The following is a 23937-nucleotide window of genomic DNA, read 5'->3' as shown; positions in this document are numbered from 1 at the left end:
CCTGGCCACCTGCATATACAAAATGCACGTCTATATCTGAGTACTGATCAGGGATTCCAATAACCTGAGGGGTTGGGCAACAAAGTTCTTGCAGATCAGATGAGATCTACCAGTAAATCTCAAATCTTCTGCTCACCCCTACTGTAGAGGGAAAATATTCTGGACAAAGGAACAGGCCTGCTGCTTTACCTGATGCAAAGGACAAATATATTCAAAAAATTTAGGAAGAGAAGGGGATGCAAAGTCTTGTTGTTGTTTTGTGGACTTGTGTGGAAGTATTTATAACTGATTGTTTCCATAGAGCATGATATTATTTTCTGTTCTTCTATAATTTTCCACCTTCGCCTATCCAAGAGGGGACGTTGAAGCTCCTACTGAAGCGCCCTGTTCCGAAAAAGTGAGTTAACAGTATTCTTTCTTGTAGCAAGTTTGCTCTCCCCTTCCTCCTCAGGGACCCTGTTCACTCTCCTCTGGTTTATTGGAGGGGAAGGTTTTCAGCTCTTTGTCAACCTCCAGGTGAGTTCCAGGAAGAAGGCAGAAGATCCTCTTGTCGATGGGGGTGGAATCCAAGCAACGGAGGGAAAACTGGTGATGCTTATACTGAGGGCTGGATCAAGAGCAAATAACTACAGATAATTACAGATCCATCAGAAAGACATGCTAGGTCTAGATTGAAGCTGGTAGTAAACTAAGGTTTGCTCAGAGTAGACGTACTGAAATTAACGAACATAATTAAGTTAGGTCATTTCATTTCCATGGGTCTACTCTGAGTAACACAGTTTAATATCGCCCAGAAAAATCTACCCATTCCACAGCAAAACTGTTCCTAGACCATATCATTTCAAACTGTAGATGGACACATTGAAGATCATCTCCACATAGAAGCTAGGTGTCAAGTAGGGATCTGATTTATCCATTGCTCTGATGTGTTATTGTTCCCCATTCTCCCTCTTGTGTCTTTTTTGGGCCTGTGCCTATGTACCTCATTTTAGGATGCAAAGGCATATTTTTTTGTGGGGTAGCAGTCATTCATGACATTCACCCTCTGATGGTCTCATAAAACTACCGGAGCAATGGTCCTGTGCCTGAAAAGAGATGGAAAACTAGCTTGCTCTGCCATGTTTGGTTAAAAGAAGGCATTTGCCTTTGTTGGAAGGTTTTTTTAAAAAAAAATTCAACACACAATGCATAGGTGTAACACAAAACAGTCAACACATAGTTGTCCCCTGTGTAGCAGAGGCCTGACAGACATTAACTAGAATTCAGATATTTAGTGTCATTAGTCCCGTGACATGGAACACACTTCCAGCAGAGATTGGGCAGGAATCCTGACTTGTAACTTCCAAGCATCTCTTGAAGATATTTCTGTGCCTACAGGCTGATGCAGCTGTTTGAAACTTTCTTGATGATCTAGTCATTTCAGTAATAGTTTTGTAGCGTTTTTAACGGTGCTTTTATGTTTTGTTGTCTACATATTGCTGTACACTACACTGATAATGTCATGAGATGGTGATATATAAATAACCAAAAATACAGGGAATATCTTTTTGGGTTAAATGATCTATTTTTTCCCCTGCAGGAGTTCATACCACCAACTTTATGCTTTAAAAATGGAAGCGGTAGAAATGGATAATGCATCCCTTAAGCGTCCTCATTCTGAGGACAAAGAGACTAACGTGGATGAAATTAAAAGGCAAAAGGTCTTGGAAGAAGCACTGAAAGAAAGAGAGAATACTGACCATAAGGCTGAAGCTGAGGCAGAGCTCAAACCCATCAGACCTCCAGTTGAGGATGCAAAAAAAATAGTTCTTAATGAGGGAAGCGCAGGCCAAGATGAGGAAGAATTGGAAGAAATTGATGGAGAAGGAGACCCAGAGAGCTTTGCAGACATGATGAAGCACGGCCTGACAGAGCTAGATGTTGGCATAACTAAGTTTGTTAGTTCTCATAAGGGCTTTTCTGGAATATTGAAAGAGAGGTAAGTACTAACGCTTCTGCTGCTCAACCCTGTGGATGGATCAATGCTTAACATAACCACTTTTGCTTGTTTAGCTTTAACATGGTATCGTGCCACTTTAAAAAAGTCATGGCTACCCCCTCAAGAATCCTGGGAACTAGCTTGTTAAAGGGGCTGAGATTTGTTAGGAGACCTCTAGTCCCCTGAGAGAGCTACAATTTCTAGAGTGGTTTTAACAGTCCAGTCCCTCTTCACAGGGAACTCTGGGAATTGTAGCCTTAGAAAATAAAGCAAGTAACCACGTCAATCTGCAAAATCTGTAGTTGGATGGAGGGGGTAGATTTATAGCAGGGGTCAGCAAACTTTTTCAGCAGGGGGCCAGTCCACTGTCCCTCAGACCTTGTGGGGGGCCTGACTGTATTTTTTTGGGGGGGGGAAATGAACGAATTCCTATGCCCCCCAAACAACCCAGAGATGCATTTTAAATAAAAGGACACATTCTACTCATGTAAAAACACGCTGATTCCTGGACCGTCCGTTGGCCGGATTGAGAAGGCGATTGGGCCGCATCTGGCCCCCGGGCCTTAAGTTTGCCTACCCACGATGTATAGTCAACTGTTTTGACTATCTGCAATTTTGGCTTTAGGCACGATCCCCGGAACAGAACCCTTGTGTAAGTTGCTGGCTTATTGTAAAATATGAAAAGGATGACTCCTGAACCAAGGGTGAGGGTGAATCTGCCTCTCGGTAGCAGTGCCACTGACTTGATGTAGCACAGCTCTGGGGAGCATCGCTCATCCATGCCAAAGGCAATAGTTGCGGGAGAATTGGGGTGTGAAAGAGTTGGTCTCTTGTCCCAGTTTTGGGCTCCTGTAACCTGCTCAGGTTCATTAGCCCTGATTCCATATATTGAAATGTTTTGTTCCATGCTGCCCTGTGACTTTGTAGAAACCCAGCTTGCAGCTATTAAAATGGCAAGGATCAGTAGAGAAGGTGTGTCTCATTTACACAAATAATTATTATCCTTAACTATCAAAATGGCTGACATTTATATCTCTGAGAAGCAGGGGGAGCCTTATACTGCTTTCTTCACCCTTTGGATTTTAGGGAGCACAAATTAGCAAGATGTACATTATCAGTGTTTAATATCTAAGCATGATATATATTGCAGCCTTAATGATAATTTTTGCAGATTGACTTGTGTTACTTGCTTTCTTTTCTAAGTTCTGTGCACACGTATTTGGAATTAATTCCCATTATACTTCTGAATCAACTTGATTTAGATTGCATTGCAGAACTCGTAGGGTCCACTCTCTGCAGGTGTCAGCTTGGCTCCTTGTAAACTGAAAACCAGCCTTTTTGAATGTATGCTTTTTTCCTTTTCTGGAGCAATTTCCCCTTTATACTGTAAAAAAAGGTGAGGGTTAGTTTATAGTATTGACCATGTCCTTGTGTTGTGTGTTCATCTGCACAAACCATGGTTTTCTTTTATACAACAGAATTTGAAATCCTAGCTTGAAGTGGGTTTGCAAACTGCAGCCATGAGGAATTCTGATTTTTGTTGACCATGGTTGGTATTGATACAGGACTGTGGTCTAATCCACTGAGCTCCTTGGGCTTGCTGATCAGATGTGTAAGCACAATTAATGCCAGGAAGAGAGAGGGAAATAACTTGGAGGAGGAAGGGGATATACATTTCCCACTTTGGCTTTCAGTCTGTAAGTTATGTGTTTTAGGGAGCCCATACTGTCTCTTCATTAGACTGTGTTTCTCCTGCTTGTTCCTTTTGCACATGAAACTCTGCTGAAGTAGAATAAATCCTACATTTAGTACCCTCAAGCAAGATTCTTCTTCTTTTTGGTTTCTTCCTTTTTATTTTATGCTGTGAAAGGGCTGATAGGCCTCAGTCCCAAATTTTAAAAGTATAGACGTGTGTTCAGGGTTGCAATTTAAGCTGAAAAGGCTCTTGTTTGACATTTGTATCTATCACATTCTCTGTTGACTGTTCTGTCTTGTTTTCTACTTAGATATTCAGATTTCGTTGTTCATGAAATAGGAAAAGATGGGCATACCATCCATTTGGACGACTTCACTGTGCCTTTAGATAAAGAGGTAACTTTCCTCGGCCTAGCTTCCATCATCAAACGTGGAAGGCCACAATTCAAATCTTTGTCAAAAGATTTGCACAGATTTCTACTTAACATTTTGTGGTGTTTGTAGGATCCTTCTGAGGAGATCTTCACAGTGTTGTCAGCTGAAGACAAGCAGCGGTTAGAAGACCTCCAGCTTTTTAAAAACAAAGAAGGCAGTGTGGCCATTGAGGTAATTGACAAAATATCAGAGGTAATAAATAAACAAGTTAATGGTTGGCAAAATGATGCAACAGGGTCAAACAGTTTTGGAAGTTGATTTTGTTTGACTATGCACCCGTGAAGGGCATATAAAAAGATGCAAGGCTTCTATATGAAGTGTTTTAACTTAAATTTCTATAAAAGTTGGGAATAACTACAATCCTGTACATTTATCATCATGCTGGTAAACAATGCTTCCTGTGACTAAATTTACATATTTAGTAGGCCTTTTCCTCTTGGGAATATATATAAAGGCAAATGAGAGGTTTTTTTGTAGTTGTATTGGTCTCCTTACTATTCTAAGGGATTGTGAAAATGGGATTAAATGATTAGATCTGTTAAAAGAATAACATAATGACAAGAAAACTGAATTTAATAATATAATAATTTATTATTTATACCCCGCCCATCTGGCTGGATTTAACCCAGGCACTCTGGGCAGCTTCCAACCGAATATTAAAAACACAATAAAACATCAAACATTTAAAACTTCCCTAAATAGGGACACCTTCAGATGTCTTTTAAAAGCAAGATAGTTGCTTATTGCCTTGACATCTGCTGGGAGGGCGTTCCACAGGGCAGGCGCCACTACCGAGAAGGCCCTCTTGTCTGGTTCCCTGTAACCTCACTTCTCGCAGTGAGGGAACCGCCAGAAGGCCCTCAGCGCTGGACCTCAGTGGGGCGGAGACGCTCCTTTGAATTGTGCTTGGAAATGTACTGGGAGTCAATGCAGATCTTTCAGGACTGGTGTTATATGGTCCCGGCGACCTCTCCCAGTCACCAGACTAGCTGCTGCATTCTGGATTAATTGCAGTTTCTGAGTCACCTTCAAAGGTAGCCCCACATAGAGCGCATTGCAGTAGTCCAAGCTGGAGATAACCAGAGCATGCACCACTCTGGCGAGACAGTCTGCGGGCAGGTAGGGTCTCAGCCTGCGTACCAGATGGAGCTGGTAGACAGCTGCCCTGGACACAGAATTAACCTGCGCCTCCATGGACAGCTGTGAGTCCAAAATGACTCCCAGGCTGCGCACCTGGTCCTTCAGGGGCACAGTTACCCCATTTAGGATCAGGGAGTCCCCCACACCCTCCCGCCCCCTGTCCCTCAAGAGCAGTACTTCTGTCTTGTCAGGATTCAACCTCAGTCCGTTAGCTGCTATCCGTCCAACCGACTCCAGACACTCACACAGGACCTTCACCTTTTCTAGACTCTGTCACTTCAGATTTGGGCACCTGAATTGTAGTCCCTGCATACAGAATAATCTAGCAAGTCAAATAAGGGTTGAATCTTAGCTTTCTCCCTTACGTGCTATTTTCTTTTTCTTTTAAGATGTGCAAAGAATTCTTTTTCTCCTGAGGAACATTCAGTCCTAACCCCCACCGGCAGTCTGACATAGTGATGGTCAGAAATGGGCTTCTGTCCTCATCTGCTGTTTATGAGACGGTAGTCCTTACTTCTGTCCCCCCTCCTTTTCTTTGAGTTTGTTGTTTATTGATTTTCAGATTACACAAAATAGCAACACAGTGAGGTTTTGCTGGCCTCCAATATCACCAAGAAACTACAAAGATAAAAGGCGACTAAGCTATCACTTTTTGTATTTTTTTTTTTTATGCCGCTGCTTAGGTCATTGAAGACACCAAGGAAAAAAGGACCGTTATGCACCAGGCTGTAAAATCTTTGTTTCCAGGGCTAGAGACTAAAACAGAGGATCGGGATGGGAAAAAATACATCGTGGCTTATCATGCAGCTGGGAAAAAGGCTCTTGCAAGTGAGTTTGACCTTATTTGAAACTTTCAAAACAAAAATGGCTCCGTAGTATACCTGCGTGTAAAATCTGTCTAACTGTGCAATCTAGGGTATATCTACTCAGGTGCAAGTCCCGTTGGGCTCCACAGAGCTCACTTCCAAGTGAGCCTGTGTAGGATTGCAGCCCAATTAATCAATCAGCATTGACTAGGCAAGTTTAAGTCACGTAGGATGGTAAGGAAGCCTTGAGGGACATTAAAACCCTGTGTACCGTATTTTTTGCTCCATAGGGCACACCAGACCATAGGGCGCACCTCGTTTTTAGGGGAGGAAACAAGAAAAAAAATATTTTTCTGGTTTTCCTCCTCTAAAAGCCTGTTTTTTTGAGGATCAGCTAAAGGTTTTGCAGCTTTTTTTGCAAAGGGAAAAGCCCTGGTTTTTTGAAGATCAGCTAAAAGTTTTGCAGCTTTTTTTGCAAAGGGAAAAACCCTGTTTTTTGAGGATCAGCTAAAAGTTTTGCAGTTTTTTTGCAAAGGGGGAAAAGCAAAGCTCCTTTTGCAAAGGGGGAAAAGCAAAGAGGAAAAGCTCTGTTTTTATGGGGTTGAACTCACATTTCTGCAGCTTCTAAAGGAAAGGGTGCCTTTTCTATAGTTTCCAGACAGATAATCTAATCAGCCAGTCACATGTCGCTGGGGAAACAAACAACCTCCATCTGCAGCACATTCAACAAAGGAGGGCGGGGCTGAAAGGGAGCTGGGACTCTTATCTCTCTCCCGATCTCTTGCTGATCAGCTGCTGAGAGGGGTCCTTTCAAACACTCCCTTTTCTCTTTGTACAATAAAAAGCATGATCCTCTTTTGGCCCCTGGGCAATTCAGCTCCAGGGACCACCATTCGCTCCATAAGACGCACAGATATTTCCCCTTACTTTTTAGGAGGAAAAAAGTGCGTCTTACGGAGCGAAAAATACGGTGCTTGCTTTTGCTTAGTGCATTTTTTACAAAGCTATGGAACAAATTGTCCTTAAAGAATAGCGGTCTTGTAACGGACAATCCATCAGTATGTAGTGGAAAATGCTAACATTCTAGTTTGGGTCTGCACAGAGATTTGTGTAACTGTAGAACAAACAGATTTGATGTAAGCTCAGCCTTTCCCCTCCTTTCAAAATGCGGTTTCTGTAGGTGTTTTTTTTTTATTAAGGTCTGAACATGCAGTCAGGTTGTACAAATAAAGTTAAAAGAAGGTACAGGGTTACATGATCAACCTATGTTGCTAAAACACTACTTTGTATGATGGAATTGCTTAAAGAAAATAAATACCTCCGTATAAACCTGAGGAAGCAAGCATTAAAGGATGTGAGGATTTTAGAAAATGTATTGGTTTTAAAATAAATGCTAGTTTTACTATCAAAAAATGGACAAAATTTGGAAAGGGTGGGGGGAAACCCTGTAGGCTGCCATGCTGTCTGGTTATTTGGGAATAAGTTCCATTGAAGACAATTCCTTCTGAGCAGCATTGTTAGAGGAGGAAAAAAAATATCCAGGCTTAAAATTAAAACATGGATGGCTAACCTTTTGCTCTCCAGAGGTTGCTGTGCTGAAATTCCCATCATCCTGAACTATTGGGCTTGCTGGGTGGGAATGTGGGGAGTTGGAACCAACATCAAGGCCACAGGTTAACCACCTGTATGGGATGAATGGACCCATTGCAGTCGGGTGCTACCTGAGGATGGGGCTAAATCTGCCATGCCCCCACTTCTGCAGAAATTTTATCTGTTTGGAAATACAAATTAGCAATAAAAATACTCTCATGAGGCTGTCAGAGGGTTCTAGTGCTGCCTGCCTGGTGCTTTCTGATCTAAATTTGTGTTTGTTCCTTTTAAAACTGACTAGAAAAACATCCCCTGTCTTTATGTACTCTTTGTTCCTTTAAATAAAAAGCAACCAACCAACCAGTAGATTGCTCTGCAGCTCGGCATTTTTCCAGCATATGCCAAGATTGACTGGGAGAAAAATATCCCGGCTTGCTTTCTGTGTCTTTATTGGCATCATGATCTGTTAAACAGCAGTCAGTAGGTGATGCTCATCTCCGTAGAGTGAAAAACTTCAGTTTAAGCAGCTTGATAGGGCAGATAAATTTCTCAATCCTAGCTGGTCCGTGTCTTGGAATTAGAATATTGTTGCTCTTCACTACTGTGAAATCCATATTGCCTATTTTATTTAATATGATTCAAAATAGGATATTAAAGATCTGGGGGGGGGGAAATGTGGTTGTCTATTGCACTGAATATATTTAAGTACAGTCCATGTTTGCATGCGTTGTGCATGGAGCATGCATGTTTACAGGTACAAAGAGAAATACTCAAGCCATGCTCTCCATCTTCCCTACTGTTGGAGCAAAATGCATGTGTTAGCATATGTTACCTGGATTGTTTTTCTAAATTGGTTGAAGCGGTGGGATATGAATGTCTTTGTGTGGTTCTATCAGACTTCAGGCAGTGATCTCTCAGATCGTTGTATGTTTTCCCAGATGTCTAGTACAAGTGAATTTGTTCAGTGCATATGAACAAACTTCCTCCTGCGTAAGAATTTGCAAGTTCACTGTATTCTGTTCTGGTCGGGGAGGGGACAACCTTACTCATTGACATTTGTATTAATTAGACTCTCAGTTTTGAACTGGATTCTGCAGGCGCTTCCGTTCTAAACACATGGAACGCCTAATAACCTTTGTTTATCCACTCTTTGCGTCGCTGCCCTCAGTGTAGTTTGTTGCGTGTGTAGCTGAAACCTTTCCATTTGTTCACTTTTCCCTCTGCACGATTCCATTGCATAGCTGTATAAATAGACGTCAGTCGCCACATTGACTGTTGAATGCTCCAGACATCTGCAGCGTTATAACACATAAACTTGCATGTTCCCATCTGAAGCACTTTGATACCTTTAAAATACAAAACAAAATAAAACATTGCTCTCTTATGCTCTTTACCCCATGCGTATGAACAGAGGTCAGAACTTCAACAGGTAAGAAAGAGATGTTGGCATTTCATGTTAGGGGAAAAAATGAAATGCCAATCCAATCGACAATAATTTAGACCAGCTAAACAGCTTTCCAATTTCATTACTAACGGAAATAAACCTTTCTCCAGCTCAGTCCTATCTATCATGGAATCATAGAGTTGGACCACAAGGATAATCTGGTCCAACCCCCTGTAACTCAGGAATCCTGTTGCCCAACATGGGGCTCAAACCCCCAACCCTGGGCTGCCCAGATGACAAGACCCTCCTCTCGGCCTCGCTGATGTGGTCCAAAGGAAAGCAGAGCAGGATGTTTGGCACCAGCTTAGCTTCCAGGGCTTCCAGAAAGAGGTGTATAAGACACCACCCAACCGTCTTAGGGACTCCACTCTGGATTTCTGTAGTTTTTACTCCTTAGCCTTTTCTTTTCCCACAAGGCAGTGGAAGTTAGGACCAGATGGGCAAACCTCATCTGCCCCTCACTCATTTACTGTGAGCCACCCAGAGAAGCATTGTTTGTGCTACAGCATACAAATGCCATAAATAAGTCAATAATAACAAAATTGTCCTCAACAAATATGATCCCTAATTCTCATAATACTAATCTAGTTAGCCTCTTTGAGAGTTAGGTTTCCAATATGCTCAAAATTCTTACATTCTACATAGCTTTTTTGGGAAACTGCCTTGAGGGTCCGTCCCCACCCCACCCCATTTGTAAATTTTAAGAAATAAAGGATAAATAAAATAGTTTAACCAAAGTAATTTGGAATTAATCCCAAGTACTGTCCCTCTGCTTGGTTGCAGACCATAGCAGTTAACCATTCAGAAAATTATAACCCATTCATATTGTTCTCTCTATATATAATGCCTTTCCTTGCACTGGAAACAACAGAAGACAAAGAATTAAGTTTTAAAAGAAAAAGGAAAAAGTTCAAACTCCTGAGGATACATTAGCATCATAACACTCAAATGTGGTTAATGTGAACCATGGTTTGGATGTTCTGACCATAGTTTCTGCCCAGTTTTGAACCATGGTGTAAATGTTCGCCATATCTAACCATAATTAAGGAGAGCAACCAATTCTTAGGCATTATGTCTTCTCAGAGCCTGTGTGAGTGCAGTGATGTACCATAATTGATTGCAGTGGGAACAAGGTTTGTTCTTGTCTACAGGTAGTGTTTAGCGAGGAGAGTGCTTAACCATGGTCTCAGGTGTGGATGACATGCTAAGCCTAACCTCGACTTAACTGAGTGCAGCTCAAAAAGGCCAGGGAGGAGTGAAGCGGTTGCAAGCTCCTCTTTGGGAGCCTTCACAATCTAGGTAGACCATAGGATGGTTTACTGTGACATGGGAACAAGACCATTGAGTTAGTTTACATTTACAGTGGTACCTCTGGTTGCGGACACGATCTGTTCTGGGGTGCCATACGCACCCCGAAAACTCCGCAACTACAGTGGTGTTTGCGTGTGCGGCGAAACCCAGAAGTATACACTTCCAGGTTTCCCACGTTCGCAAGCTGAAAAAACGCAACATGCACCTAATGCAACACGAGGTATGACTGTACTACCAAACCATGGTTTACCACTTTAGGGACAAGTCCTCTGATTGCACACTGTTGTTTAATTAGGTCTGTCAAAAATTGGAGTATGAGGGGGAGCATACTAGCCTCAGGCTTGGTAATATAACACTAAACCATGGTTTGGTATTAAGTGTGAACCGGCCAAGTGCACTTTTGTAAACCACCCAAGGGTCTTCATAAGGAAAATGCGATTTGAACTTCCTTGTTTTCAGTCCCAGTGCATTAGCCTCAGCAACACGCTTGGCAATGAATGAAATAACTGGCAAGAAGTGTAGTCGCTGCATTACTAATGTGTGAATTTGCTCTAAGACTATCCCGTATAATATTTTTTTCATTGGTGGGACCCTTCCCCCTGGAATATTTGCATATGGACAAACTACAACGAACAATCTCTTCAGGTGGTAACACTTGGTTTTGCCCAGTACTGTTTTGTGGGATGAATTATGTTGCATTGTAGTAGCTCTTTTCGGTGTTCTGATGGATTCCCAAAAAAAGTTGCCAAGAGGAATTTAGCATTATCGAAGGAAGATGTAAGTGTGATATATTCCACCCCCCACAAAGAATGGATAAAGCACCAGCAAGTGTACAAATGGTTTGCGGGGTGGGGTGGGGGAGATTTACACAAGACTTTTTTTGTCTGAATTACCAAAACAAAAAAACCACTAAATAGAAAACAGTGAAAATGGCCATACTTTAATACTTTGTATGTTTTAACATTTTGTCTTCAAAGATCCAAGAAAACATTCTTGGCCCAAATCTAGGGGAAGTTATTGCCACTTTGTCTTGTACAAAGAGAACAAGGACACCATGGATGCCATTAATGTGCTGTCGAGATTTTTAAGGTGGGTCAACCTTTTGACAAGAGGGGACAGTAAATCTGCAAAACTTGCTGTTTCTGATAGGTGGCAGAAATGCCGTCCTTTGAGATGGTTGGTTTGAGGAACATTGCAGCATGTTGAAGGTAAAGCGGCTGCTTTTTAGTGGTCAGTTTTGGAAATAATGTGTAGCCCGCGTGTAACAATTTGTAATTTTTGATCATTGTGGAATCCTGAGGTGGTAAGACTATATTACAAAAACGGGAGGGAGGGAGGGAGGGAGGGAGAGGGAACCATGCATCCATGGGAACTATATGTTATTTAAAATTGTGTTTCGAACCCTCAGGGATAAATTCTCCCATTCAATTTAAATCCTATGCATTGTAATAATAATAATTTTATGATTTATACCCTGCCCATCTGGCTGGGGTTTCCCCAGTCACTCTGGACGGCTCCCAACAGAATATTAAAAAGACAATAAAACATCAAACATTTAAAACTTCCCTAAACAGGGCTGCCTTCAGATGTCATCTAAAAGTCAGATAGTTGTTTATTTCCTTGACATCTGATGAGAGGGCGTTCCACACGGTGGGCACCACCACCGAGAAGGCCCTCTGCCTGGTTCCCTGTAACTTCACTTCTTGCAGTGAGGGAACCGCCAGAAGGCCCTCGGAGCTGGACCTCAGTGTCCGGTCTTGTGTGTGTTCAGATACTGCTTTCCAAATTCAGTCTTTACATCAGCTTGGACACAGTGCACATTGCTTTTGTCCTGTCAAGCGGACAACTTCTAAGACTATAACTGTGGTGTCACATAATAGAAGCAAAAGGTTAATGGCTTTGAAGTGTGAGCTCTCGGCATAAGCGCAGGGTAGGAATTTTTATAAAAGTGTGCACTTGGCATCAGCTTGCAAGTTATTCAAGTGGTGGCAATCAGAAATCCTTGCGGATGGTTTTCATTTGGGAGAGTTTTTTTTGGGGGGGGGGAATGGCTCTTAACTGGATCAGATTGTTGTTATGTCTCTTGAGTTTCTCTCCTGTGGATCAAATCAGCAAAGGGGAACCTCAGACGAGGGGGCCAGACCTTCTCTGACCCTCGAGACTCATGCAAGCCTGCCCCCACCACAGGCCACCCTCTCTTCTGAGACCAGGCCTCCATGGGTCGTACTCTGCCCTTGCTCAAGTCCTATTGGAGGGTGGAATGTGTCCTTTAAATTGTAACGTTGCTTCTCACTTGCCTGGATGGAAAGGAGTGTGTGTTTGTAGAAACCACTGACATTTTTGCAGGGCTGGAAGGTAGCCTACTGTACAGAGGTAAAAAGCACATCCATTACACCACGAACTTTGTCCACCCGCTGGCATGCAGCCCCTTTCAAGGTTGCCCTAGCGGGAACCTGGCCCTCAAGTTTATTTAAATCGGGCACCCCCAACCTTTGGCCCTCCAGATGTTTTGGACTACAATTCCCATCATCCCTGACCACTGGTCCTGTTAGCTAGGGAACATGGGAGTTGTAGGCCAAAACATCTGGAGGGCCGCAGATTGGGGGTGCCTGATTTAAATGATGCACTGTTGGCGAGCAAAGGTAATAACTTCTATGCTTCTTTCCCCTGCCTGTTTTGCTAGTGCTGAACATTTTTCTTTCTCATTTTTTTTAAAAGAGTTAAGCCAAACATATTTTCATACATGGGGACGAAAGACAAAAGGGCTATTACAGTTCAAGAGATCGCTGTTCTCAGGTAAGTAGAAACAGGGCGGTGTTTAAATGTTACCTGGCTTGCTAACAGAAATATTTGTATAATAATAATAATAATAATAATAATAATAATAATTAATTATTATTATTATTAATAATGTATACCACCCTATACCCATAGATCTCAGGGCAGTTCACAAAATAAAATCACAAAATAAAAATAATCTTATCTGTGTGCAAGATGGAACTAATTGATCTTATAAAAGTGTTGTGGCATTCAGTAAGTACCCAAGGCACTGGAATCAGGCATCCCTCCCCTCAATTCCTCAGGGTAGGTGGCTGTGGTTAGATTTGAAAACCCTCAGTTTTAAACTGAGGGCATGAATGTTAAAAAGATGTAATGAAAAGGCTGCTGGAATCACGGTTTCAGAATTAGATTTCAAAAATACAGTTTGTACCTGTGCTTCAGACACTGTAACTCCAAAATCAATTATCCTTTGTAGAGACCCCGTTTCGTGTGAAATATTTCCCTCTCTGTCTCCATGTTTAGAATCACTGCACAAAGGCTGGCTCACTTAAATAATTGCCTGATGAATTTCAAGCTTGGAAACTTCAGTTACAAGAACCACCCGCTAAAGCTGGGAGAATTGCAAGGAAATCATTTCACAGTAGTTCTCAGGTAAAAGCTCTGTTTTCCAAGGCTGCTTTGTTACAGTTCAGGGTATACACACACAAAAAGTATCAGGTGTTATAACGATTATAATGCAACAAAACCAAAACACCAAACCAGATGGCAGGTATAGGAAACAATTTACTCAATTAAACATACTAAAGTGCAGCGTGCATGTCAAGGCCTGGAGAAACTTTTGAACAAATAGTATACTAGTGGCACAACTCTGCCAATAATGATAGTGTCCTAGCGCAGTGCAAATAGGCAAAAAGTGCTGCAGGTGGTTCTCAACTGGACGTGCAGAGTCGTATAAGAGGGAACGGTCGCAAGGCAAGCTTCAAGACATGGTCATACGTGATGGTGGTCGCGGGGATTTTCGTCCCTTGGCGAAAATGGATCAAAAGACCTGAATTCCGGATGTTAATCAGGTTTCACTAGAGCTTCTTCAGTTCATAGTACTACAGGTGAAACTCGAAAAATTAGAATATCGTGGAAAGGTTCATTTCTTTCAGTAATTCAACTTAAAAGGTGAAACAAATATATGAGATAGGCTCATGACATGCAAAGCGAGATATGTCAAGCCTTCATTTGTTATAATTGTGATGATTATGGCGTACAGCTGATGAGAACCCCAAATTAACCATTTCAACTTTGGGGTTTTCATCAGCTGTGTGCCATAATCATCACTGTTATAACCAACAAAGGCTTGACATATCTCGCTTTGCATGTCATGAGTCTATCTCATATATTAAATTCCAGTAGCTAATGAAAACAATTGCTTACATAAATGGACTTCTCCATGATATTCTAATTTTTCGAGTTTCACCTGTACATGTTCAACGCAATACAATGAAAGAAAGTCTCTTAATAAAAATACTTTTTAAAAACCCACAATACAGTGAAATTATAAGTTCTTCACAGGCACAGCAATGCAAATTTCAACCCCTTATGACTGGAGGGACAAACACATTGTGAAACATCAGAATTAGGCAAGGGTCTGAGAACTGATCTAGTCAGAAAAGCTATTTTTGCAGATAAACTTGATTTTTCTTCCCTGCTCCTGTTCACTCAGGGCTATAAACCTAAACACTCAATGGAGAAGCAAGAACTGAACAGAGTGGGATTGACCTCTGAATATATCTCTGCATAGGATTGTGCTGTACACGTGCTAGTTCATCATGACTTTTATCTCTATGTTCTAATGCACAGTGTGTGCCTGTTGGACTTTTCTCCTAAAATGTTTTTTTTTTCTTTTATCAGAAATATAACTGGGACCGATGATCAAGTTCAACATGCCATGCAGTCTCTCAGGGAAATTGGGTTTGTTAACTACTATGGGATGCAAAGATTTGGAACCACAGCTGTCCCTACATATCAAGTTGGAAGGTGGGCTCCTCTTATTTTGGCATATACGTGGCACCTTAAAGCAGCTGGGAGCCCAGGGAGTAGGAATTTGGGGCCTGACAGATGCGGATTCGAACCCTAGACCACCTGTCGCCTTGCTAATTGGCCTGGAATGGGCTGCTATTTCTCAGCTTTAGCCCCCTATCAGTAATAAAAAATAAAATAAAATCATAAATCTCCTAGTCCATATGATTATGGGAAGGATTGCATAAAGAATACTATGTTTAAAATTTTGGCTGCTGAATGCACACTGTAAAAAGTTTTCATTTTATATGAATGGCACGTCTTTCCTTTGAAACCTTTAGTAGAAGAAAGATTGCAGCCCAACCCACTTGTTTGCTGGTTAAAGTGATTCTGATTTTTCTCCCCTGCCGGCCAATGCTATATCAACCAGATGTTGTTCTATATTTTTAGAGCCATACTACAGAATAACTGGAATGAAGTCATCGATTTAATACTAAAACCACGTCCTGGAGGCAAGTAATATTTTTTTTAGATATGGCATTAGCCATTTTGGACTCAATTTCATCGAACAGTGGATTTAAATACTCAAAAGGAGCACTTCTGTACAGTTTCCCTGTTTATGTTTTGAAAGCAAGTGATTATATTAATAAAAATATCAAACAGCTATTTATAAAAAATAAATAAATCAGAGTGGTTCACAGCAGTCATACATAAAACCATACAATTAAATCCGTATAAAAATGTATAATCAGAGATCTACTGAGAAGGATATTTCCTTCATTGCCAGCGAAAGCTTGGCAGCGTAGAACAGTTTCCAGCAGCTGCTTAAAGTTTAAAAGAAGCGACTGAATCTCTGTTTGCAGAGCATTCCACAGGACTGGGCCAATAATGGTAATGGCACATTTTCACGTTGCTGTCAAATGAGCCAGTGTCCAACATATGAATCCTAATTCATTTCAAATTGTGTCCTGATTCTATAATGCTAAGTATGGTAAGCTGATGTTGTAGGATGGAACTTGATATTTAAATTCAGAAATGCCATACCCTGAAGCTTTAAAATGGGGAAACAAAAGGATATGTGGGTTGCAGGGTAGGGAATAGTTAAAAACCCAGCTAATAGCAGAAATTGAAGATGAAATATAGGTGCCCGCCCCTGGAACACTGAGGCTCTAGTTGTCAGACAACGTACTTTGCAAATGCACCCAGTGGATAGGTATTTGCTGAAATTCACAGTGACTTTGATGGGTTAAACCACAGAGCCTAGGGCTTGCTGATCAGAAGGTCGGCGGTTCGAATCCCTGCCACAGGGTGAGCTCCCATTGCTCGGTCCCTGCTCCTGCCGTTCGAAAGCAGTTCGAAAGCATGTCATGGTGCAAGTAGATAAATAGGGGCCGCTCCGGCGGGAAGGTAAACGGTGTTTCCGTGCGCTGCTCTGGTTCGCCAGAAGCGGCTTTGTCATGCTGGCCACATGACACGGAAGCTGTTTGCGGACAAACGCCGGCTCCCTCGGCCTATAGAGCAAGATGAGCACCGCAACCCCAGAGTCGGACACAGCTGGACCTGATGGTCGGGGTCCCTTTACCTTTACCTAACCTCAAGGAAGTTGAGTAAGGTTTGCAACATAGCATGTTGCCATCTGTTCCAGGTGGTTAACTGAAAATGCAGGATAGTTTTGAAACTGGCTGAGAAGGATTTTGTGTTATAGATGCCATTGACTTTAGGTTTTATGCAGGCCTGTTTTTGAGCTGAACTACTTTTAAAAATAAAAAGGAAACCCGCTCACATGGTTTGAAATTAAAGCGCTTCCCATTTATGCAAACGGTCGTTGCAGCTGAAAAGGGATACTTGGTAAAATGCCGAGAAGAGTGGGCAAAAACAAAAGACCCAGATGCAGCCCTCAAAAAACTTCCCGTGAAACGGTGTGTGGAGGGACAGCTGCTCCGAGGACTTTCAAAGTACGGACTGAAGAATATCGTCTCTGCATTCGGCATAGTAAGTTGAGGTGTTTGCATGTTTGGCTGTAGACCGTCTCTGAGCATATCTGAAAAACAATTTGGGGGTGAAGTCAAATTTATGGTGAATGGTAAATGGACTACTGGAGAAGTATTTTCTCCTCCCTCCTTCCTTCCATTTTTTTTTTAATCCTTCCAGTAGCACCTTAGAGACCAACTAAGTTTGTTCTTGGCATGAGCATTTGTGTGTGTGCATACTTCTTCAGATATTTTTAATTAGGGTTTATTAGTTCTGACTTGCCAGGCCAAAGGGAGTTGTTTTTTAAAGATGTAAATTGAGCCGGGGCTCCCTTGTATTTTCAGGCGTGTATTTAAACCATTAACAGTGCTGTCCTTACATATGTCTGCTCAGAATTGTGTCCATTGGGTGGTGCTGTGGTCTAAACCACCGAAACACTTGGGCTTGCCGATCAGAAGGTCGGCGGTTCGAATCCACGCGACGGGGTGAGCTCCTGTTGTTTTGTCCCAGCTCCTGCCAACCTAGCAGTTTGCAAGCACGCCAGTGCAAGTAGATTACAGTCATACCTCGTGTTGTGTACGCTCCGTGTTGCGTACATTCGAGTTACGCACCTCCACGACCCGGAAGTCCTCCACGGAGCGCGGGTGCGCAGAAGCACACAAACCCGCGAACTTCCGGGTTTTTTCTTTTTCTTTTCTTTTTGTTCGTTCGCGTTACGTATGCCTGGGTTACGTGGTGCGACCTGGAACGGATCGCGTACGTAACACAGGGTACTACTGCAATAGGTACCGCTGTGGCAGGAAGATAAACAGCATTTCCATGCGCTCTGGTTTCTGTCACAGTGTTCTGTTACACCAGAAGCGGTTTAGGCATGCTGGCCACATGACCTGGAAAGCTGTCTGTGGACAAACGCTGGCTCCCTCGGCCTGAAAGTGAGATGAGCACCACAACCTCAGAGTTGCCTTTGACTGGACTTAACTCTCCAGGGGTCCTTTACCTTTACCTTACCTTACCCCAAGTATGCGCCTTACAAAATTAGCATCATGTTGATTATCACTTTTTCTTGGTCTGCAGATCCCAAGAAATAATCGTTTGATGTATATTCATAGCTATCAGAGTTATGTGTGGAATAACATGGTGAGCCGCAGAATAGAAGAATATGGGCTTGTTGCTGTGCCAGGAGATCTTGTACTAAAAGGAGGTAAAATGTCAACATTGCTTGATGTCAGGGTGTGTGTTTTTTGTGTGTATGTGGTGGCACATAGTCAATAATACATTTTGGAATAGTTTCCTAGTATTTTGTTCCTTAAAACTAGAGATAAGCACATACACCCTCTTTTATTTAGAATTAGGCTTGGCAGAATAAACTTTGAATGTGTTACGGTAATTGGAACAAGATTTTTTTTTAATGCTCAATTCTGGATTATGCTCTTGGTTTTGTTTTGTTTTTTAGTTTAAAATAGCTTTATTTAATTTCAGACTTCTAAAATACAACCATATCAAATCAACCAATAGAAACAAATAAACCAATAGAAACAAATAAACAAACAAACAAAACCCCCCAAAAACATATAATCTAGACATTATAATCCACAAAAAATAATATTTGAAAAAAACAAAACACACAGAAAAAAGCAAAGAATTATAAATAACAATTAAAAATTGACTTCCAATTGTCTGTATATCGCTTCCCTTAATAATGAAACAAAACTTGCTATACCTTATATAATGATTGAAAAATATATAACTAAATAAATAGCTCACATTTTCATATAAATCTCCCCACATATATCTCAATCTAAGCAAATCACCAAATCCGTTCTTATACCTTCTTTTTTCAGATAGTCTTCCACATATTTCCACTCAGCCTTAGATCTTTGTTTGGATATATTTCGAATTGCTGCCGTCATCTTAGCCAAATTCATGAATTCCACTAATTTAATCAACCATTCTTGAATTGTCAGAATTTTCTCCCCTTTCCAATTTTGGGCTATAAGTAACCTTTGAGCCCCTCTCTCTTCCCACTCTGGAGATGGCAGTAAGTTCTTGCTCCCAGTAGTTGCTCCGAGTTGTAGTACCCCACAGGGTACCAGAATCCATTTCCCAGGTTATCTGAGCTTTGGAACAGGGTTGTTTGGAAGTCCCCTGTGTTGACAGGGAAGAGGGCTTTGCAGGAAGTGAGATACTGCCATCACTGCCTAAGTCAAGTAGGAGAAGTAAGAGGCTTGGTGAGGGCGGTCTTCAGAGGGCAGAGGCACAGATTTCGGAGAGGGAGGAACCGGTGATCCGACTCAGCAACACTAGGACTTAGATTTGCCAGTAAATCAGTGTACCTACCGGTGACAGTCTGGTGCCTTCCATCGTGTACAATTTTGTGCTACCCAGACTGCCTAATCCTGTTTGAAACTGTATTTCCTCTCTGCTTTGTCCCTTGTTAAGGAGCTCATAAAGATACACTATCTAGGAAAAGATTGCTCAGTGGGAAATCTGGTTGGGATGACCTGGAAAGCTATATATTACTTGAAACATCCTCTTGCTTTTAGGTACAGCTGTTTATATCGAAGAATCAGATGTTGACAATTACACCATCCATGATGTTGTGATGCCGTTGCCTGGTTTCGATGTTATCTATCCAAAGCACAAAAGTAAGAATTCTGTTTAAAGTCAAAAGTGGGTGATATACGCATAATCAGGTTTGCTATGCTGGCACATAAAGTGCTGAGGATGAGTGTGTATGTGTGTCTGCACAAAAGTAACTAAATGGGTTTTGTATCTGATTTTAATAAGCACAGATTAAATAGGTCCACTGACACCAGCTGGCTTCATTGATTTCAATGGATTTACTAATGTGACTAACATTTGATGTATAAATATTGCTGTATAGTTGCAGGTAGGTAGCCGTGTTGGTCTGTTGTAGTCGAAACAAAATTTTAAAAATCATTCCAGTAGCACTTTATTGCTGTATATTATATTGCTGTGTATTAAATGGAGAATTAGGAGTATTTTCTGTATTTGGATCAAAGGTAACTTAGTTGTAACCATATTTTAAGGGAAGATCATTCAGTCATTAACTAGTTTTCTCTAAACTAGGGAGCAGGATCAGGCATTAACAAAGTGCAGCTAGCAGGAGAAATGGAAGTTTTTTTAAAAAAAAAATCATCAGCTTGCATGCTTAAAGGGGGAAGGAAGGAAAAAAGAAACAGTTTGTTGGAGACAAATAGTCTAGCAGCATCCAGATTTAGGCCATCTGCAGTCATTACTTCATTCCTCTATCCCCAACTGGTACACATTGTGTGACTGGAAGCATGTTAATAGATATTTTTAATAGGAGTGGAGCCACATCTTAACTAATAGGAGCTTATATGATCATGGGCTTCACTGCCACCCTAGCTATATTTAGGATGGTTGCCTGCTTACCAAAATGGTTTGAAAGTAGTTTTTATATCCCAGGACCAGGGATTTCCTACAAATAATTCCTTATTAAATAGAGCTGTGAAGAAAAAGACTACGCTTTTGGGCCACGTTTCAGCGTTACAGGTCAGAACTGCATCAGATGCAAGAGGGGAAACCTACAACGCATTTGCCCTGAATTCCATGTTGCCATTCATTTATATGTCCTTTTACGGCAGTTGGGAAAGCCTACGAGGAAATACTAGCCGCCGACAATCTCGACATTGGTAACATGAAGCACAAAATTCGAGACTATTCCTTATCCGGAGCCTACAGAAAGATCATCATCCGACCTCAGGATGTGAGCTGGTAAGTAAATAGCACACAGTTTAGTAGCCATAGGAGGAGACGGATGATAAGCCTAACAACTGCTACTAGAAATGATGACTTTATTGCTTCCAGAGTATACCAGTTGCTTGAGGATCTCAAATGGGAGAGGGCTGCTACATTCATGTCCTGCTTTTGGACACCCCAATGAGCATGGAATATTGGACTAGATCAGTCTTTGAACTGATTCAGCAGGTCGTTTTTACGTTCTGAACCATGTGCTTACTGATGTGTGCTTGATGATGGTGGTACTTATTTCACTGTTTATCTCGAAGAGCAGCATGAAGCCACAAGTCTATACTGCTGCTCCTCAGTTAAAAATAATGTAAAAGTTCCATGTTTAAAGGGGAGCCCCATATGTATGTAACAAAGGTAACGTTTAGCGTTTAACCTTCATTAGAAAGAAATCCCAAGTCCTCCAAGATTCAGGCACTGCACAGCTACTTGAATAAATCCCATTGGTTTCAGAAAGGAACCAAGTAGGTGTGGAAAGTATTGCCGTGTTAAAGCCAACAAGCTTTGCACTGAAAACACGTTGCCATCTTCAAGCCCAGGTGTGGGCAACCATTTCTACCAAGTATTCTGCTGCTTTATAAAACAGTCTCCTAGAATAATGATGCAGTGAGGAATTTCTAATACATGTATATGGTTCTTATTGTTGTGCACCTTTTAAATCTCTCTCTCTTTTTTAAAGGGAGCTAGTTGTGTATGATGACCCTAAGATTCCATTATTTAATACGGACTTAGATAAACTGGAAGGAAAACCACCTGCAGTTCTTGCAACAGGTAATATTTTTTTCAATTGTGCCATATATGATTCTTCAGCCATGCATGTCCCTTTTAAATGCTCACAGAATCTAACTGCTAAATATAATGGGTTTTTAAAAAATAAATGAATAAAATAAAATGTCGGGCTGAAAGCTTTAGAAAGTATGTTTCTTCCCCAAATTTAGATATTGAGCTAATAGGCAGAGTTAAAACAGCTTACCAGAAACACTGGTACTTTTGCTGTAGAGATAAACATGAGCTGGCCTCTTTCAAGGGATGTGAGATACTGCTGATGGAGACAAAGTTTCCGCCAAAACAAATCAAACCAAGAATCCAGCAACATCTCTAAGGTAGTAGTGAAGGATCAACTCAACAAAGCCAGTCTGCTAGCAAGTCCAGTTGCCCCTGGAAGAGCTTGCTAGCAGACTGGCTTTGTTGAGTTGATCCTTCACTACTACCTTAGAGATGTTGTTGGATTATAAGTCCCATCATCCCTAGCTAGTAGGACCAGTGGTTGGGGACGATGGGACTTGTAGTCCAACAACATTTGAGGACCCAAGGTTGAAACAGGCTGCCATAGAGAAATTTACCATTTTTACCATAAAGGATGTGTGTGTACTCCTGTAATGACACCGCCCAGGGAAGATCCATTATTTCTCCCTCGCTCTGTACATTCCCACGCAGGAGATCAGATTCCAAATTCCTGCAGATCTGTATTTCTCCTAGCCTACATCTTGTGGAGGGGTGGCGCTGTGGTCTAAACCACAGAGCCTAGGGCTTGCCAGTCATAAGGTCGGCGGTTCAAATCCCCATGACGGAGTGAGCTCCTGTTGCTCCATCCCAGCTCCTGCCAACCTGGCAGCTCGAAAGCATGTCAAAGTGCAAGTAGATAAATAGGTACCGCTCCGGCAGGAAGGTAAACGGCGTCTCCGTGCGCTGCTGTGGTTCGCCAGAAGCGGCTTAGTCATTTTGGCCACATGACCCAGAAGCTGTCTGCGGACAAACGTCAGCTCCCTTGACCTATAGAGTGAGATGAGCGTGCAACCCCAGAGTCGTTCGCGACTGGGCCTATGTGTATGTTTAACCTTAAGATCTTGGGAGTGATGTAAACTGAGCAGTTGGAGGCAATGTGTCTGAATACCAGCGCTGCAAACCACAGGAGGGGAGAGCACTCTCTTGCTCAGGTGCTGCTTCCAGGATTTCCACAAGCATCTGAGAACGGGATGCTGAATATATGGGCCATTGGCTTAATCAAGCAAGCTCTTCTGAAGTTATTACATCAAACTTAACACTGGTTGATACTTTGCTCCTTTGTGGGAGGAAGTCAGTTGTTTGGCAAACTCTGTTCTTGAAGCGACTGGCATGAGTTTGGCCAAACTGCGGGAGGCAGTGGTAGGGGTGCCTGGCGTGCTCTGTTCCATGGGGTCATGAAGAGTCGGACACGACTGAATGACTGAACAACAGGCATGTTTGATAACCCGTGGTTTTTTCCTTCTTCCCCTAAACATTAATTTACTTATGACAGAAGGCAAATACAAGGCTTTGAAGATGGACTTCTCGCTTCCCCCATCAACTTATGCTACAATGGCCATTCGAGAAGTGCTAAAAATGGACACAAGCATAAAAAACCAGACACAGTTAAACACAATATGGCTGCGCTGAAGATCCTTAGCAGTGATTGGATAAAAGTTTTAACATGAAACTGGTTTTGTATTTACTAGTTCTATCCAGGCAATTTCTAATTAAAATTGTATTTTTGTATTAGCTTGAGGTATATAATTTCAAATTCATCGTAAAATGGTGTTTATAAAAAGGTAACTTTTGTTTTTAAATAATCGTGAGCAAACACGGTGCTTGAGCTGTCTGCACAGTGCAATTTTGCTCGCGTAGAAGAATATGGGTGGCTTTGCTAGTATTTTCAGGTCTGCAGGAAGTGTTTATAAAATGTTTTCTCCAAATACAGTAGTAAACATGGCTTCATGAGTTTGGTACAGATGAAAACTGCAGGCATGCGTAACACTGCAGTTCAGGAAATCTAATTAGAATAGGGTACTGGTGAATGCATATTTATAACCAGTGAAAAGATGTATTTAGCCTTAAGAGTGCTGATAGGCACTGCACTCACAGCTGGCAGAATGTTCATGTCTTTTATGCATACACAAATGTGTACAGCTGCTTTTATTTGAGCTGTAGTTCATTAAACTTTTGTGTTGGTTTTTCACAACCTATTT

The 23937-nt window shown here is 41.7% G+C and overlaps 1 protein-coding gene across 1 annotated transcript; it reads left to right on the top strand.

The window, feature by feature from the left end:
* Positions 1–354: 354 nt before the first annotated feature.
* On the top strand, positions 355–23934 carry PUS7 (pseudouridine synthase 7). The gene is made up of 16 exons (XM_033162110.1): positions 355–397; positions 1580–1978; positions 3985–4069; positions 4178–4279; positions 5932–6076; positions 11377–11488; positions 13118–13195; positions 13703–13831; positions 15083–15208; positions 15641–15702; positions 17022–17182; positions 18236–18362; positions 19705–19806; positions 20791–20920; positions 21633–21724; positions 23232–23934. Exons 2-16 carry the CDS (start codon positions 1611–1613, stop codon positions 23366–23368), a joined length of 1956 nt encoding a protein of 651 aa, XP_033018001.1. The 5' UTR covers positions 355–397; positions 1580–1610; the 3' UTR covers positions 23369–23934.
* Positions 23935–23937: the final 3 nt, after the last annotated feature.

Source organism: Lacerta agilis, chromosome 10 (assembly GCF_009819535.1).
Source record: "Lacerta agilis isolate rLacAgi1 chromosome 10, rLacAgi1.pri, whole genome shotgun sequence".
Classification (NCBI taxonomy): domain Eukaryota; kingdom Metazoa; phylum Chordata; class Lepidosauria; order Squamata; family Lacertidae; genus Lacerta; species Lacerta agilis.
The sequence above is the reverse complement of the archived record's forward strand: the minus strand, read 5'-3'. Positions and strand labels throughout refer to the sequence as shown.